General features: G+C 39.5%; 1 protein-coding gene across 1 annotated transcript in view; it reads right to left on the bottom strand.

Moving 5' to 3' along the window:
* Positions 1-3269: 3269 nt before the first annotated feature.
* The window catches only part of LOC141954251 (chloride channel protein C-like), a 78574-nt gene continuing 62241 nt past the window's right edge, over positions 3270-19602 (bottom strand). The window contains exons 14-16 of the mRNA XM_074893579.1: positions 6726-6822; positions 5623-5718; positions 3270-3521 (exon numbers count right to left, since the gene is read on the bottom strand). Coding sequence (XP_074749680.1) covers positions 3270-3521; positions 5623-5718; positions 6726-6822 — 445 coding nt within the window. The remainder of the gene's footprint in view (positions 3522-5622; positions 5719-6725; positions 6823-19602) is intronic.

Here is a 19602-nt window from a genome sequence, read left to right as displayed (position 1 = left end):
TATCCTATTACTAGTACCTTTAGCAGTGTTGGTCCCTGCATCCTTGAAGTTGTAATTTTTATATAGAACAGATACTGTAAATTTCATCATCTGTCTTTCCTCTTTTAGGATTTTCTCTTCATGGTCAGCAAATAAATGCAATTGAAGGACAACATCCCATTAGAAAATGTAAGCAAGAATCAACTGGAAAACAAGGAAATGTTAAAAGGTTCTACAGCGTGATAAACCAGGCTGTTTGAAAACACTAGGCAATTAACTCTAAAGTATGTAAGTATCACATGACAGGAAAACACCACCAATGTTACATACATTAGCATAAGCACATAGACATTACAGGATACCCGTAAAACCATACATTAAAGCTGCATACCACAAAAACCTTCTCACAATAGTTTATGCTCATTCATAAGGATATGTAATGCACAGATGGTTTAATGTTTCTAATGTGAAAGCATTTTTTCTAATTGAATGGGGGGAGTTTTGCATGGCTGTACTTCAAACCTAGATCTAAAATTCACTCTGCCTGTGCTTTAAGCCATATTTCAGTTTAAGAGAGAAAGAAGTGTTAGGAAAACACCATCATAAAAGGAGGGTGAGATGAAAGAGGTATAGATGCATAGCACAAACCAAAAATAATGCCAATGACTTGAATTTTGTTGTGAAGCCCTTTATCTCTGTCACAGAGAACTGTGTTCAGAAATTGTGAAAATTCAGAAACAAACTGTCTTTCATATAAAAATAGCATCTTTGCTCTAAATATCTAGTCTTTAGTTCAAATCATATGAAGAAATAGCAGAACATTTACGATTCACTATAAGCAGACAAGAAAAAAAACAAAAGTATCTTGTGCCAAAGAGTCAAATGATATGACTACTTGTTACTGTCATTCCTTAGAAACCTGTTCTATATAAGGATCATGAAACTCACATATTAATGAAAAGCTTCCTACAAATTTCATTTTCACTTTCCTATACCTATTATGCTATTATAGTTTGTGATGAGACAGCTTTGTCACTGGAGTCCGGAATATAAGGGAGCCACTTGTCTCAGGAATTCTGTTTCGTGTGTCTTCACAAACACACATATATTACAAAAAAACCTCATCTAGCAATGGAACCACATAATAATGTATGGAAAAATGTGGCATGCTATCTCCCACCCAGCTTACAACACAGTTACGAGAAGTTCCGTGTAAATTGTGTGAACTTTTTCTCAGAAATTACACTTGTTACTGACAGGGGAAAATAAACAATCCCACACTGCTTTTTTCAACTGACCTGCACAAAATATTATTGTAAATAGTTTATATTCCTATAATATCTTTCCCACATGTACTCTTCACAGTAACTATGGTGGATCCATATCACTGTTCCAACTTTAAAGGCAGAGTAAATGATATGCCAAGGATTTAAGTGACCTGTTCAAAGTTGTGTAACGAGTTACAGATATCCTGGCTGTCTCCAGGCCTCATGCCCTGCAAACTACACCCCAACTGCAGTTTGTACTGAGTCATTTAGCCACAGATACTGTAAGCAAAAAGATATTGCATTACTCAGGTCTTAGAAGGGTGATACTTTGTGTACTCAATAAACCAAGGAAAAGGAAATCAGCAATAGGCTTTGAACCAAAAATGCAAATTCATGGCAAGGTTATTCAGATTTGGTTATCAAGAGAAGAAGAGATTCTCAGTGCCTTAAGGGGAAATCACTAGGCATTTCTAGATTAGATCTCTTGTTCTGCTAGAACACAAACCCTAATTCCTTCAAGAAAAACTTTGCATTTTTCCCATAGGTGAGGCATAGATCAATAGTGACAAATAGTGACAACTTACTAGTGTACTAATGAACAAAAGATTACTAACTGTAACAGGATCTAAATAAACATCCACCTCCATGTCTCTTGGATGGATGATTTGCAAAGCATTTCACACCCTGCATACAGCAGATTTTAACTGACCATGAGAAAGAGCCTTTCTCATGTAGCTTCATAAGTTTCTGGGCTGCCAGCTATTTGCGTTGACTGAACACTTAAGTTTGAAAGTGCTATGCATTCTCTGTGGTGCTACAAAAGCAACATTATTGATAATAGACATGATCCAGCAGGGAAAACAGAAAAAAATCCAACAAATCTTTGATTCATAGGAGTCTCAAAGCTGCATGTTTCAAATACCAGAAATTCACTTTCAGGAATTTTGGCAAGTTTTTATAACCAGTAAATTATTACTAGTTTTCCTTGGTATTCATTATAACAACATTAATAGTGGTGGATTCCTTTGTACATGTTTGATTTTAATATCCAAATCTGTGGGAATCCCTCTGGTATTTAACAGAACAAAATTAAACATAATTACAAAGGCATAGAAGGAAATCTAGAGGTGTCTTTATCCAAAAAAGTGTTCACATAAATTTATTAACAAAGAACACTTACCAAGGTTTCAAACATTGTATGACTTCAAAATCATGAAGAATTATTTAATTTGTGCTCAGTTTGTAAATATGCTGCTGTATACACAAAAACTACTCCCACAATTTATCATGTTGCTTCCCCATTATTTGCTCCATACCTCACTGCACATGAACTTAACTCAAAATGTTGCCATATCAGGTGGAAGAAGAGAAAGAGAGTCTGTTCTAGAAGTTGTAGAAACTGAAAGATATGTAGGGCACAGAAAAGCATGTCAAGTTTCTCTCACTGAGAAGTGTGATGGGAATTTGGCAGGAACCCCACAGTCTCTTTCTCTTACATACAATTCTCCATTTCAATTTTTAATACATGTAGGCCAATGAGAAAGGCCAATCCCTTGTTCCTTTCAGTTGCCCACCTCTCCCAAGGTATTTCCTCTCAGTTAAACATACATGTTTCAACATAAAAATGCTGATATAGAAACATTCTCCTTTTTAACAGGCAGATACTCAGAGGTTGAAGATTTAGTCCTCACTGAAGGGCTTTGCCAACGTAAGTGCTGCTAGTGGTTATGACATTTTTTCATTGGGAGACAGAGTGTGACAAAAGCATTCTTGACATCCATCCTTCACATCTGATTTTATGTACATCTTCCATAAGCACAGGAATTCTTATTTTGTCTCACAAGCATTTAAATTAATGAATTTTGTAATCAGCAAACAGTTGAAGAGACATAGCTCTGGGCTACAGTCCCACATGTCTAGATACAACAGCTTTTAAACATCTCTTCTCCAGAAGAGATCAAGTGGAAAAACTGATTATTTTTTCCTGAAGAACAACATGGGCTCAAAAAGAAGTTACAAAGCCTAAGAACGCATCCATGGCCTTGAATCCAGGGGCTGCTCACCCGCATCAGGGCTCTGTGGTGCCAGCTGGGGCCTGAGCCTCTCCTCCAGTGGGAAAGGCATCAGGTCGTTCCTGGTGATCACCACAACCACTCGGTTCTGCAAGTCAACAACAGTGAGGTGGCGCAGCCCCAGGGTGCGAAAGATGATGTAGGCGTGTTGCAGTGAGAAATGAGCTTGGACTGACATTGCAGATTTGTTTATGTATGGCTCCTCTAAGTTGAACAGAGAAGACATAGGGAGAACACAAAAGCACGAGTGCACCCCCGCCACAGGGTGGGAAGGAGAGGCATAGGAAGGAGGCCGGGGAGAGAGAGGTAGCAGCCAATAAGAACATTAGTTCTTCTCTCCGTGTTCCCCATCCCCAATTATACCTAAAACATCAGGAAATACCATAGTAAAAAAACACTTTCTTTTTTGGTAAACCATCAGGTTCACTCTAAATAAACTATTATGACTGGAAAGTACCCAAATCTCACAGGCTAGAAAAGCAAAGTTGAGCTCCATTGATATGGTCTGAGTTTTCACTCGGAAATAGTCAGTGACCCCAATATTTATTAAGCCTTAAGATTTTTTTATAGATGCTATCTCATTACACAACCATTTATGACATCCTGTAATATTTTGCAGTAAATGATTATAAAAGTCAATTCACATAGAAACATAGACTGCAAGGAAGAGGACAAAGAAAACGATCATATGGCTCTAAGAAGAGGGCCTGCAAGTACTAAACTCTAGTCACTGAATGTAGCCACTATGAGGGCTATAAGTGTTTCTTGGTAGGAACCAAGCTAAAGACCATTTTATTGTTAACCAAACTGGTCTTTGTAGCTTATATAGGTGTTCACTAAGTTTTTGTTTTTCACATAATTCTACAGTATCCTTCTTATGTCTTGGCCATTTTTTTCAAAGAGGGTGTAATATACTTCCCAAGTGTAGCCTTCCCCAGACAGAGGAAAAATGAAACAAAGACATGATAAAATAATATAAATAAATGCACAGTCTGGAGAGACACATCTCTTCTCTCTCTTTCATTTACAGGACTGACGAGACATTCAAAGATGTAAGGAGGAAATAAATTAAAGGTAAAAAGTTTCCTCTTTCTATACTGTAGAACTCACTACTACAAAAAATCACTGTGCCCCAGAACTTCACAATGTATATTTCTGTGGATATCAGAAACAGAACTTTCATGAGTGATAATAACAAGTTGTTGGAAGAGATACTGAACTTTGTGCTTCAGGGATCACATCAGGTACTAAAAAGTTAGGTATCAATGTGAAACCTAATTGAGTGTAATAGGTTTCCCGTAACAAAAAAGTTGTGTGGCCCAATGGCACAAGCACTGGACTGGGTCTCAGCTGCGCTGGCTTCTACTCCCATGTATGACCTCCTCTTGAACTTTGAAAAGCTGTGTGTCCAATCTCCACCTCAGTTTCCCCATCTATTAAAAGGAAACTCTTAAACCAAACTAGATAATGGATATTAGGAGCATTGTGTTTTTAATAACTTTTTTCTCCTTCTAACTATTCTGAAAGCAAGGAATTCAGTCTAGATGGATCCCAAACTCAGTCCCACCTTCTTTACACATGAGTAAACAGGAGCAGTTTTTATATCTTTTTAAATAAAATCCATCTGAAATTAGGCTCGCTGGCCTGGATTTCCCAGTGTCCCCCCATCTCAGTTTCAGTGATGTAGACTGGAAATTCACCAAGGCAGAAACTACATTCATTTTGTTTATAACATATTTATTTTAGGCCTTATTCAGTATACCAAACACATTATTGCTTTTGGACCCAGTATTTTAGTACAGTATTTAGGAAATAAATGTGGCAATGTCATAGCAGGGATTAAAAAAAAAGGTGGGGGAGGGAGAAATACAGCTTTATTTATAAGTTGATGTATAGGCACTGTACCGTAATGGAGCCTAAAATCTCAAAAGCGCTGCTTTATATTTGCTTTATAGGACTGTAAGAGCCAAATAATGACATTTAAATGATCTATTCCATTAACATTGTATCATTTTGTCAATCTGGAATGTATTTTAATCAAAAGCCCCCTTGAAATGGTCTCCTTTGTTGTATTTTCTTTTTGGCTCATTTTATCAACATCTGTTATGTTTATACAATATGAATTAAAACTTCGGAATGCTGTTTGTACTCAGCTACTTTTGTTGAGAATGTAACGTCCCAGGATTGGCAGTGTTTATGTAAATCAGTGCGGCTGACACAGCCATCATAAACAAATGAGAAAATATAACAAACACATTGTTCATGGAGGAAATGTTTGTTTTTAGAGTTGGCTTCAGTCTTACCAGATTGATGAAGAGTTGCTGATACCGGGGATCTGTAGCATAGCAATTCAGCAGCATGGTTAGGCGCGACAGATTGGGCAGCTTCTCCACCGTTATCTGGAATAGGCAAGAATCCATTTCTCTTTCCTTCTGCACTGCACGTTGGAACCCAAGGTTCAAAAGCTTTCCAGTTTGACTCTTTAAGAAAAAGTTTTCTAGCAGAGCTACACTGGCAGAGCTTGTCCAAACTTTATAAATTCTTTTGCCAATAAGGCTTAAATTAGCAATTTAAAACAAAACACTCTTTACTTACATAGATTTTTTTTCCCTTAGTGTAACTGTATCTCTATTAAGACAATGTAAGTTACATTGCCTTAGGGGTGAGGTTTTTCACGCTGTGAAAGTTCACACACTAAGTGGTAATTACATGATAGTATAGTGCAAAAAAATGCAACAAAACTGGTATCACATATCGGCTGAGCTTCAGCCCTCTTCCACAGGAACACCTATTTGCATCCTGGCACCTTATCCCATACATAATTGCCCTACTCCTTCTCCACATTGTTTTGCCAGCCAGATTCCCATGTGCAGCCCAAGTTTCAGTAATATATGATGACTTTCCAGTTGTGCCTGTATAAATTGCTCAAAACTACATTACCAGTCTTGCCTTGGTAGCACACGATTTTCTTCTACCGCGCTTAATGTTTACTATTCCTAAAAATCCTTTAGTCATCTATCAAAGGGAAGAATGCTACACACTTTTCAAGTTTAAAAGCTTTTACAAACACTCATCATTCAGAGAGGTGCTATCCCATACAGAATTAAATATTATAATTCTGCTATCCATAGAGAAGTTGAGAGAGAGAAGATTGGAATAGCCTATCAGAGCAAAGAAATTCTTTGCCAGCAGTCTTGCACAACTTCCAGACTCCTGAGTGGCATTATAGTTTATGACAGCTGTCACTAGAAGGTCTCTGCTCATCCTTTAATCTAAATTGTACGTGACCACTTCTTTATCTCAACCACATATATTACATCATTTCTTCATTCATGGAGAGCTCATCCTAAATCACCCCATATACATGCTGATTAAACAAGGCAAGAACTCAAAGAAAAGAGATTACCTTCTCATAGGAGAGAGGATGAGAGGAGGAGAAAGACTCATCATTTGTCTCTGGTTCAAAGATGTGCTCATTTTCCAGCAGCATGCACAGCTCTAACCTAAGGTTAGAGAAGACAACTACATTCATTATAAGGGGCAAATTTTAAAAAACAAGCACACAATGCTTTAGCATCAGATATATGATTGTACCTCAAGTACTCTGTGCAGTTTTGGGAGCCTCAATACAAGAAGGACATCAAACTCTGTCCAGAGGAGGGTGACCTAGATGATGAAAGGTCTCGAGGGCAAGACATGAGGAGCAGCTGAGGTCACTTAGTTTGTTCAGCTTGGAGAAGAGAAGGCTGAGGGGTGACCTCATCACAGTCTACAGCTTCCTCAAGGAAAGCAGCAGCGTGGGAGGTGCTGATCTCCTCTCTGGTGATCAGCGACAGGAATGAAGCTGCATCAGGGGAATTTCAGGTTGGACATTAGGACATTCTTTACTGAGAGGATGGTCGGTCACTGGGACTGGCTCCTCAGGGATGTGGTCATGGCACCAAGCCTGTTATTGTTCAAGGACTATCTAGACAGTGCTCTTAGTCCTATGGTTTAGTTTTAGGTAGCCCTGTGAGGAACAGGGAGTTGGACTCAGTGATCCTTATGGGTCCCTTCCAACTTGAGATATTCTATGATTCTAGAGTATAGTGGACTGACCACATATTTCACCTTCCTAAACTTCCATCAGCAATAGCAGCATCACACAGTTGTTTTCTGGTTTAGGTTTGGCTACTTAGATTAAAGGACATCACCTATCCTACATGTTCGTCTTAACCTGGATCAACCTGCTTGGCAGGACCAGCTCATGCACTGTTTAGTTTGCACTCAACAAGACAATACCAATAATAAGCAAATAGAATTACCTGTATATAAGTAGATAGACTGTTGTTCCTTCCCACATCCTTCTTAAGTAACATCTACATTAAAACACAAGATCTGCAAAAAATTTATGTCACATTTTAAATCATCAGTGAAACTTTCCCTCACAGCACTGCACTCTAGAGTTCATTAAGATATTTAATATTCTTGCTGACTTAGTCATGTGAAAATGGATACAATTTCAAACCTTTCTTTAGAGTTCTCCCCTTCTGCACTACACACATAAAGCCTTGACAAGCAATATATTTAAAATTATCATTTATATCTTAGTGTTTCCTTGCTCCCCCCAACACACACTCCATCCACACTATCCACTTCCAGTCTTTTAACTTATATTTAGATAACAAACACCTTGGGGACTACCACAAAGCTTTTTATTTTGCAACATACTTAACATCATGTTAGCCCTGGTCTGTGATTACAACTAGGAGCTACTACAGTAGTACAAAGATGTGCAACACACTGCTAAATGATGTGCTTGAGCAACCCAGATGAGAGCAGACACCTAATCTTCATTAGCGCATCAGAGAAATACAAATGAGGTACAAAGCGGTTTTTATAACTAGAACACCAAGTATAAGCTGGGAATTTTTCAAATAAATATTTCTGTATCCAAAAATATTGATTTGTTCAAACCAAAACCTGTTACAGAAATTTACTAGTTTTAACATAATGTCTCCTGGGAAAGATTAGTCTGCTTCAAGGTGGGATTAGCACACCACAGTAGAGGACTTACACTAAGATGACGTGCCCGCCAGATCCAAAAACTGGTGGTTAGTGCCCTCCCTAGGGACGGGATATGGAAGAACTAGGTTCAAGCCCTTTCTCAACACTCTCCTTCATAACAAGCACATTAGTGGCTACATATGGCATGTCTTAATTTCTGCTGTTGCAGGGGTTCCATGCTGATTAAACAGGGATCTGTACAACTGGGTCCCCCTCATTCTCACTGGCTGCCCTGACCAGCAGGCTATGTGTCATTCTATTATTTTTTTTCCAAACAGTCTCCCCTTCACTATTCTATACTTCTTTGTCCTGCATTTGATGAAGCTGGATCAAAACTGTAATGAGTGCAAAAAACCATAGTAAACTTATGAAATACCATTGAGCTCTCACACTTAAAGAGGTAACATTAGTTTTCAATGTATTACATTAAACTGCAGTTTCACGTTTCATGTCTTTTATATAGTCCACCTTTTCTCCAACTTAAAAACAAGATACTTTGGGATCATCTACCTCCGCATTTTAGTTCAGATCTGGAACACACATTTGAAGGGAACTATCCATGAGTTGGTTAGCATTGTAGAACACTCCCCTTTCTCCTGAAAGAGTCAGCTGATGCACTCTTTAGATCCAGTCTTGAAATCTACATTTTGTTAATGCAGACATGGCTTTGGTCTCTCATCTAAGGTTCTCAATGGGATTTGTAAATAAGTATGCCTGTGGCTGGGATATAGGTATCATCCTTTTACAGGTGAAGACCTGAACGTAAATATAACTTGTGGAAAAAACATCAGTTCTGAAGAAAATCAGTGGCACAGCCAGGAATACTAGGAGTCCGTCACCTGCTCCCACCTTTAAAGCACATCCCATTCACAGGACAAACAAGAAATTCAGTATCTTTCATAAATATTGAAACTTTATTTGCCTCAATTTAATATCCGACTGGCTTTGGTTTTCATAAAATCTTTTTCAGATTACTAAGGAGAGCATAACACCGCAGCAGAGCTAACTGCTGAGAAACTCCACTGAGGAAATACTTTGCCCTGGGCTCACATGTCCCCTCTTGTGAAAGTCACTGGCTTGCCCTAAGCCTCTTGCCATGTGCATGCCAGCATATGGACATGTCGCATAAACAATTAAAGGACTTGGGTTTGAGGACAATGATGAGAACACACTAAAAAGAACAGTATAGGCACGCTACAACAGGCAAGATCTATTCCCCTCAGGCCACATTTGGAGGAGGGAAGGGAGGAAAACACAATATACTCATAATATATTCACTATAGCAGAGGACATCATAGAGAATAAATTAATCCAGTCACACCTTATGAATTACCTTCAGTGCATTAGTCACTTTGTTCTGCAGGGCTCTCTAAGGTTCACATTTTATGGTCTTTCACAAACAGGTCTGTAATCGTTCTAAGTGAGGTATAAATACACAGATCTAAATTCTGCTCCGAGATCATCACATACAGCTCCAAGAAGTCAATTTCAAGTATGATCACTGGGCCAGGAATATTCCCAAGACTTTAATCCTAACATGAATACACAGACATCAAGTGTGAAAGTTAGGATCCACCCTGGTCGTTTGCCAGACTCCATATGCTCAGGTCCAAAATACTGTTCAGGACTGTCCGAAGTCCAGACTTCACCATTTTCCACTTGAACATCATGGGCTGGAATTAAAAAAACAGCAACATTCACCATGAGCTGAAAGAGCAGAAACATTTGCTCATCACCAGTGGTTTGGTTGGCCGGTTTTGGCAGCTTGCAATTTGCCTGGCACCACTCTTAACTAAACCCAGCAGGGAGTCACTTAACAGGGCTTTGGGAAGTGTGAGAGAAATTTGGCTAGTCAAAAAAAAGCACACACAAATACAATGAAGGAAATCGTTGGAACATTTCTGATAAGAATCCAAGCCTATTAAACCCTGCCATATTCAGGAGAAAAATGAACATACATTATTTCACTTGGACTTCCAGAAGTCATGCTTCAGAGGTATAACAACATCACTCTTTGATGTTACATACAACATCCTTCCTATCACATCATCAAGCCTTAGAAAGCAGACCAAACATGTTTCTTGCACTATTTTGTGAGGTTTAACAGGAAGTGCTAGGATTCAGACTTGGACTCTGCAATTGTTCGTTTACTCTTTATTTATTTAAGAAGGAAGAAAACCCTTAAGTAGGGAATCTCATTTCAAAGATACCCTGGCAAGGCATTGCAGTAGTTTCATGTGCTCTATCTGTTATAAAGTATGCATCATGAAGATACACCTAATTAAGATAACACATTATTATCCCAATATCCACATGTCAGATTTGGCATGGAAGTCAGGAATGAAAAGTATCTGACAGATGATTGTGTCACTCTTCTTGTCAAGATGGCCAATTATCTGAGGAAACTACAAATTCTAAATATTGGGGGAGTGACATAAAAGGAACTGCAGCTCCAAAGTAGCTGCAAATGAACAGAAGGAAGATTAAAAGGTGATGTCACTGGCAAAAGCATTCAGGGCAGGACTCTCCCAAATTGAATGGATAAAAGAGCTACACGGTGGGGTGGGGGGAGGAGTGAGGATTAGAGAACCTGAAGCATCGTTTTTAGCTTGCTTCAGAAAGCTTTAGGCTTATTTCTCCCACATTAATCCATCAAAGGTACCTGCATTGTTTTTTTCTTGATTATATCTGATGTTTTGGCCAATATCCAGCTCGGTGAGGACCAGTGATTAACATATTCTGATCAGAATAAAACAAATGTCTCTTCCATGTATTAAAAATCTACTGTCTCATGGCTTCCCTCAGCCATGTTTAAAACCCAGTGACGTTAATTACTAAATTTTGATTTATGTCAGTTTGAAAATGACAAAAAAGTAAGTAACAATAAATTGCACACTAAGATAACCAAATGTGGCACCCTGAAACTCTTCACAGTCCTTCCTCATCCTCATACCTAGCTGGTGTAAATTATTTTACAATATCAACAAACCTCTGAAAACTTGTTGCAGCTAAGACTTAGTGTCTTGCACCTTCAGCTTTCACAGCAGTCAAAATGAAAAGAGTACTTAGAGGATTTTGCAGGATTTGATCACTGTTCTGCTCTCAGCAGAAGTTCTAGCATAAGCATGCAACTCTTCCAAAAGGGAACAATGAGAGAAACTTTTTTATTCTATTCTATTCTATTTAAGAATATTTGTTACTTTATGTTCTTGGTAAGATAGCCACTAGTATACTAAAAGCATTTTCCTGACTTGAAATAGCATTGTGCCTTTTTTTACTGGTAAAAAAGAGTATTCTGCATATGGTGAGCTAGACAGTAGATAAGGACTAGATCACCACATACCAGGAACTGTTTTAAAATCTTCATCTGACACAGCAAAATCTCAGGGTTGTTTCAGGTTAGGCAGCCTAAATCATTACTGTTTGCTTAATATTTCATTTTTCAAACCAAGAAGGAGCTTTGCATGAATTTTTGGCATTTTACCTACAAGATGATAAAAAGGTCATTATCAAGTACTGGACTGAGGTTTTCCAGAGCAAAGATCAAATCCTGTCCATGCCACAGCCTTTCAAAGGATGCTAAATAAATATTTAATCCCTGCACCTCAGTTTTCAGATCTACAAAACAGGGATTTCTTCCACCTCAGAGCTGTATTTTGAGGTTAATAATCATTACTTAAGTTGCCAGCTGTCTAGTTTTATGGGCACCATCAGAGCAAATGAGCAGACAGTAAGTCCACAGCCTCAAGATGAAAATGCAAAGGCAACTGTTAATAAATTGTAAATGCAAACTTAGAATTTCAAAACTACAGAAAGGCTAGATTTTAGAAAAGGATGAAGACTTAGAATCAGATTTGTATTTCCTTACAAGCTGGCTTGTTACCAGGCAGATTTTCAATTTCAGAGGAACCACACATTTAAACTACAGGACAAGTATGTGATCAGTCTTTCCATTCACACACCAGTTTTCCCCATGCCTATATTTGATTTCGACATTTAACAACACTCTGCACTTGCCTTAAAGCCACCCACATGCTGCAGCAAGGCTGCATACGTTTTTAATTTGGCTTTTTGAGTTAGCACACAGCCTCTGCAACACTCCAGTTTTCCCTCCAAAGGGCTCTGTCACAAAGTCCTACAGCACCTGCACAATTATTTGTATGGCCAAACAGGCCTACTAATTTTAAAAGTATCATATAATGTTGTTCTTTGGAAGAAAATTTTCACACTTCGGATACAAAATAAAACCACTGCCACAGACTCTATAAACCTTCCTCCATCTGTGTTACTCATGAGCTGCAGTACCCCAGGACCCTGACAATACATGGGAGGATCATAACGTCAAGGGCTTTTGTTGAAAGTGCTGGATTCCATTTATTTTAATAGGCAAGATTACTGTATAGTGTATCATTGAAATTAACTGGATCAGCTTTTCAAAAGCAGGAGTCCAGACAGTAAAAACAAACAATGTGCTGACAGACTCTACCCTCTAACATGAAAACCAAGTAATCACAAAAGCACTTTGATATTGCCGTCAGCTCCCTAGTCTGCACACCTAAAACAGTTTTCAAGTCCCTAACATGCTCCCCCTCCTCTTTTCTTCTTCTTTGCTGGCTCCGTTTAGATGCAGCCTTCAAACCACTGCCAACAGTGTTTCTTGCTTTGATCAGACCTGGTAGAATCACCATTGCGCACAACTTACAGCAAAGCCACGGGGAGGATGAAGGGGGAAAGCTGTCCGTGATCCTCTAGTAAGAAACAAAACCTCGTTTTTATCTTCATATATTCCATGAACTTTGCAGACTTCTGCATGTGATTGAGTAATTTTGCATTCCTGTGATCTAAACTTAGCAACCTCTCCACAACAGTGCCAGAAGGAAAAGGCTCTCCAAGAAGCTTTCAAACCTATATCAGTTATTTCAAGAGTGCCAGCAGCAAGGCTGTCGCAATATTAAGGTAGATATCGCTAAGCTCAGTAATTAATCAATAAATTAAATGTTTCGGGTCTCAAGTCATCTTTAACTTTCCATTTGTCCCTAAGCTGTTGCACTGCATTGCTTACTGAAGGCAAGTACTTCTCCTCTTGCTAAGAAAAATAAAGGTATTGCCTTATTAAACAAGTGTGTGTGGACTCTCTGCACACATGCGCATGCACACGCCTTGAGAGTAGTGTTTCATTAGTCCCAACTGGGAGGGCAGATTAAAGAAAAATACCAGAAACCATACCTACAGCCTGACATATCTATGATATGTTGCAATGCTAGATCTCCTTTCCCACAGCACATATCAATATGCTATGCTCAGTTTTACTGAAGTGCTTGGCAGAAAGCATTCCTGACTCACAACGGTTTCTGTTCGCTGGACTGACCAGAGGTGAGTCATACCTAATAAACTGCCATAAAATACACATACACACAGCACTTTGGATCAATGATTTCTCTGCTAAAGGATGTTACTGTGTAATGCAGCTTTAAGTTTTCAACTTTGTCATATTTTCTAAACTCTGATCTCTTCAATTTACTTTCAGTTATGTGACATTCCCCTTTAGCGGAGTGAAAGCATGCATTAGCTAAACAATGTGGTTTGGATTTAGTGTTCCCATGCATCATCGTGAAAATGTTTGTCTCAGCAATAGTGTCATTATTGTTACTGGGAACAGCTGCTCTACCATGTCTTCTGATTGTGGAAAGCAGAGTATCTCCCTTCCCATACCAGTTTACAAGCTGGGAAATTAAAGCAGGACCATCGAGTAGGAGGTTTATGAGTACACACTGTTCTGTACCTGGCTTTCTCCTACCACGAATGAAGCAGAAAACACAGCGCAGAAAGAACAGCAGCAAAATAAATATTGCAAATAGAAATGTAGTTTGGCTCCCTCCACTGGCAGTTCTTCTGGCTCCGGACCGGGGTCTAACCTGAGACAGAAATCCTCCTCCTCAGGTGCAGCTCTCTGGCAGTTCGGCTCCATTAGACACGACATCCTTTGAGCAAGCATTATAGCAGGGAGTTTGCTGCTGATCAAGTGGATGTTTAATATCTCCCCTGAGTTTCTGAAGTGGAAAGATGTAATCCTCTGCGTTTTTGCCGGCGCTCCCAGCCTCACAGAAGTAAGTTTCCACATCCAGCTCTGTGTGGACGATGGAGTCCCTCTGGCTTCACCAGGAGTGTCACAGCGACAATGCTGTGCTCTGCTGGCCCATGCAGCTTGGCTCAGGCCAGCTGGCCATTTTTAAGGAAAGCTCACAAAACTTAGAGCTATTTGTGTGATCACACAGAAGAGCAGGCTCTAACTCACCTTGCAGAACAAGATCCTCAGAAGTAACTAGGCTTTATTTTAAGATGGATTAAAGCTGTTTTACAGATTATGAGACCTTTTGAAATGTCTTCAGTGGGAAACCATGCTTTCAGTCACTAGACATTTCTGAAAATCCAAGCTCTGTTAACTTTTCAACTACATGAAGACCATACCTTTAGAATATATTTCTTTTCTGATTTGGAGCACACAGCTCTATTTTTTGAAAGGATTTTAGAATCCCAACTTTGTTCCAAAAATGGGAATTAGGCTCTCTGAACACTCCACTTCACTTGTACCAAACAAACTTAGTTTGAGTAAGGCAATTACATAGTCAATACACTCCCATATAGCATATCAAAATGTGTAATAAAACAGTTCAAACAAACATATTAAGCTACAAGGATTTTTGACAACTTTACCTACAGTATTTTCATTGACATTTCTTTTCGGCCCCAAAATAACAATTTGCATCAACCACAAATGCTGAAGTTCCAGTAAACTTGAGGGGTGAGAAGAGTTGGGGTTTCCTAGGTGAAAAAATACACACAAAAATGCAGGCACAATGCCAGAAATGTCACATCCTGTACAGAAGTAGCAGAAAACCAAGTTTTACCCATTTCTGCTTAGACAGATATATTCTGTACAGTCTGCTTACAGTCAGAGATATTGTGGTTTCTGCATAATTACTTTCTCCCAATCAAATTAAATCTAGCAAAAAAAAAATTCCTTCAGCTAAAAGATAGACAGACAAAATGCAGAGTAATGGCTAACAGCTGTGTAGGTAAGAGTGCAAAGGCAAAAGCAGGGAATTCTGCCTTCAGCCTTACAACAGGACAGCTATGTATGGCACAGATCTGAGCAGTTCAGGCATGAACAAGATGGCTTATTTGTTACGGTAAAATGCCCAAACAGGCTACTCAGTGATACTTGTTAGCCCAGTAGTTTCTCCAGGAAAATTGTCTCATAGCTGTGTTCAAGGCAGAAATTAAGATTGCTGGGCAGCACTCCAGCTTCTGCCTCTCTGCACCACTTCTGAACAGAAATGGAGGGGACAGATCCTGGCCTAACAAGACACCAGCATCCACCTGCTTTTCTTCAGTGAATACCGGGAGGATTTAACTGCAGTACGGAAACTTTGCTCCTTCGTTTTCCTTGGCAAAAGTGAAATAAAGGAAAGAAAAGTCACCAACATCAGAACAGTCCCTGAGAGGAACATGGTATTCATCAGTCACAAATATGCAGGAAACCTACATATAATAAAGGATAAACAGCATCTCAGAAAAAAAAGCACCTAGGTAGAGAGCACATTGTCATCCATTTTGGTGGAAGAAATCAGAGAGTACATAAGTGTCACAGACACATGGAGGGAAGTGATCATGGGTGGGAGGATGTGCAGCGTGGCAACAAAGATGTTGCTGATGACCATGAGGTATCATCATCCTCTTTGTTATATCCCAGCTGTGCCCACAGTCAGGGAAAAGAAATTCATTACCTACAGCTTTCCTCCTCAAATCCTCCATGTCTTCTGTTTTTACTGTGGTTTACATTATAAAGTAACCCCTTGCAAAGAAGATGGAGCAGCAAAACACAAGTGATGATGTGTCTAATCTCTTCATCATGTCAAAGAACCACTTCATTGCCCCACAATGGCCCTACACCAGTACACTGTAACATATGGGGAGTGAAAAAATAGCTCTTTTTCTCAGATTTGGTCTCACACAAATTAGGCAGATGCATAACTCTATCTTTTCCCACTGGAGGAGGATCTGGAGCCACAGACTAGAGCAGCCAAGGCGAGACAGAGCCAGGGGACCTCCCAACAACGCCTCAGTGTGCATTTACAGCTTCACGCAGTGTCTCCGGCAGAAACTTCCTGGGAAGGAAGACAGTGGTCCTATCCTCAGGTCTCTCTGAAGAAAGAATTCCACCTAGCCAGGAGGGCATGCCATTTAGGGCATGACATTTATAGCTTTCAGCAGACTCTGGGCTAACACATTCATAACAGTCCAGCTCCCTTCCCGCAGTTGCTGGGGGGAGATGGGGGAGATATTTCAGCTGCAGTGCAAAATAATAGCTTGTTTTATTCTGATGTGCAAGTATCATCATTACTGTGGGAGAAATTAAGGGGAAAGCCAGGCCCTCAACCTTGTGCGTTACACATAGTAAGTCGATCATCCCCATCAATGCCATTCATCAAGTTCACCAGCCACACGTTCCTCAAACTGAATTCTGCAAGGGTTTCCCAGGCATGCACAGAGCTCTGCCTATGGCAAAGTGTCAAAAGTATTACTCTAAGGAGATCTTTGTTTTGGAAACTTGCTTCTCAGCTACAGTTTGCTTCCTCTTTAACAATTTTAAAGCCAAGGAGTTTTCTTTAGTAGTTGCATTTGTTTTTAGTCTCTACTGCTTACTCAACTGGGGAAGATAACAGCTTCATATTTAGGTTACCCATGCAAAAACGTGTTTGGTGATCTCATCTTGATCCCCCCAGTGGGTAAACCATCCAGATCACAAAGGGTAGGAGAAAAACCTGGCCCCACTAAGCAGATCTGGAAGATTTTGGGGGGTTTGTTTGGGTTTTTTTAATAAAATTGGAATATCTGGGTGTTTGCTACAGGCCAGCACTGAGGTGCAAGTTCCAGCCAACATTGCTTGGCCACAGTCCTTGCTTTTGTAAGAACTGACATTGACCTTTTCTCTTCAAAGGGTCAGAGTCATTTGTATGTGTTACAAAACATAACAACACTTTGTCCTTGTACAGCAACTCTCATCACTACAGTTTCCAAGTGTGGGCAGGTACTGAATAACTTTTACATTTGGTCCAAATTTACAGTGCTTCATCCATGCTTATTTCATAAGAAGAAACAGTACAGAAAAACACATAAATGAGAAACAGTATTAAAAAATTATGAGCTGCTGCCTTCATGCAAGCTTAGAGGATTGTTTGCTTCTTTCCCCTCATTAGCTTGTTGCCCCCTTCTTTTTAACCTAATAACAACATTTTTGCACTAGAAAAAAACCACATTTGAGAATCAATAATAATGCCAAAGGCAACTCTCAAGAAAAACATCATGGCAATTACTTTTTGCATCTTCTTCAAGCCACCTTTTTAAAAATATGCCAGGCAAGCCACATTTCCTCCCCTTTAACATTATGGATGTACAAGATGGAAAAATAACATCATTTTTCTGCCTGTGGTCATGTCACCTCCACATGGGATTGCACTGGATCTCATAGGTAAGAGGTTGAACAACACCCTTCTCCTTTAAGGAGTTCACAGCATTTCTCATCTTGGTCTTAAAAATTATGTGCTGCAAGAGCTGTAATTTTATGAGTAAGATGGAAAACCCAAATCCTAACTGCTTATGGTTATGAATACACTAATTCCATGACACATCACATTTTTGGAGGTTTATTTCAGAGGATGGCTGCAGAGCATTCCCTTCCTGGTGTTGGTGAGAACAGCAGAACAGCAAAGTCACCCATGGTCCCTGCTGGGGACAAGATACCCAGAACTAATCACACAAGTACTCAGGCCACTGGGCACACACTGGGGCAAGAAGGAGTGTCATCAGAGCACCCCAGAACACAATGCCTGCTCCCAGACAATGTCTCTGTATGGGTTTCACTGGGGTGAGCAACCGACTGGCCAAAAAAGCCATTTGCTGCTTCTTTGTCAACCATTTAAACCATTTTCTTGTCTTTACTCAAAACTGTCTAACAGCAGCTCATTTATGCTGACAGTGACAAGGAAACAAATTTTTCATTCATCCCTTTTAAAAGGCTCTAACAGAATGTATCATAAAAGAGCTCTGGGGATTAAGCAAAGTACAAGCCTACCAGAATCGTCAGGTAACAACACCTTTTCTCTAATGGCACCTCTCTTTAAGATGTGCTAGTGATCAGCCTTCCATCCCCCAGCTTTTTCCTTGCTCCCACACCACTTTGCTCTGAATTTCAAAGCACAGCAGTATTTGCATAAACTCAGCATACTCCTCAGCAGCCTGGGACACTCACTGCAAGGTGGTTTGGTGAATTAATAAGGAAATTATGAGATTATAAATTGAATTTCAAAGGAACTTTAGCTGTATCAGTTGTCAGTGTGCTTTCTAGTTTTATTGCTGTGGACAGCTGAGAACTAGAAAAGCACAGTAGTTTATGCTATATAGCATCTGCAGATTGGTGCACACCACAGACTACCGCTCAGAAATTTAGGTTTTAGTGCCTTAGCACATTTCTTATTAATAATGTTTATGATAGCATCACCATGAGGGAACAAGTATACATATCATATACAAGTATATGATCCTGCACTTATTGATGTTGTTACTCCTGCAGGCCACTGCAACCCAAATTATTTCCACTGTACATTTCTCATTCCAATCAGATATTTCTCTTCCTAAAAAGTTCAAACAAACTGTTTCACTTGTCAGTGAAGCAAGTTCACAGTTTTTATTACATATTCACTCCCTTCCCATCTTCATGCTCCAGAAGAGGAGCTGACCACACTGCTATGAAGTAAGTTCGTATGATCCAGCTGCCAGTGGTTCATCCCTGAAAATTTGTTATGAAGGAGGCAAGCAGACAAATCCTAACCAAATTTCCACTGATGATGCATGAATAACATTTTTCCCCATCCAGATCAACAGAAGAAAATACTTTTATCCTTGTTTGCTCATAGATAGCTCTCAACTGTCACGCAGTTAAGGTGTTAAACCAGAAGTGGGTAAAAAAAAAATTCTCTACAAGATGTAGAATACTATGGTCACTCAGGACAGAAAACACCATGCAAATTATGAAAGATTATGATATTACAATACAAAACTGTCCATGTGTTTGTATTACAGTTATTGGAAGCATAATTCACAGGGCTTTTCTGTGTGAACTCCTATGCAGTAGCAGTTGCATATGCATCTTCTCCTTTCCTCTAGGATACTCAAGG

The sequence above is a fragment of the Strix uralensis genome, chromosome 1 (genome assembly GCF_047716275.1).
Source record: "Strix uralensis isolate ZFMK-TIS-50842 chromosome 1, bStrUra1, whole genome shotgun sequence".
Classification (NCBI taxonomy): Eukaryota; Metazoa; Chordata; class Aves; order Strigiformes; family Strigidae; genus Strix; species Strix uralensis.
This window is presented reverse-complemented; position numbering and strand designations above follow the sequence as displayed.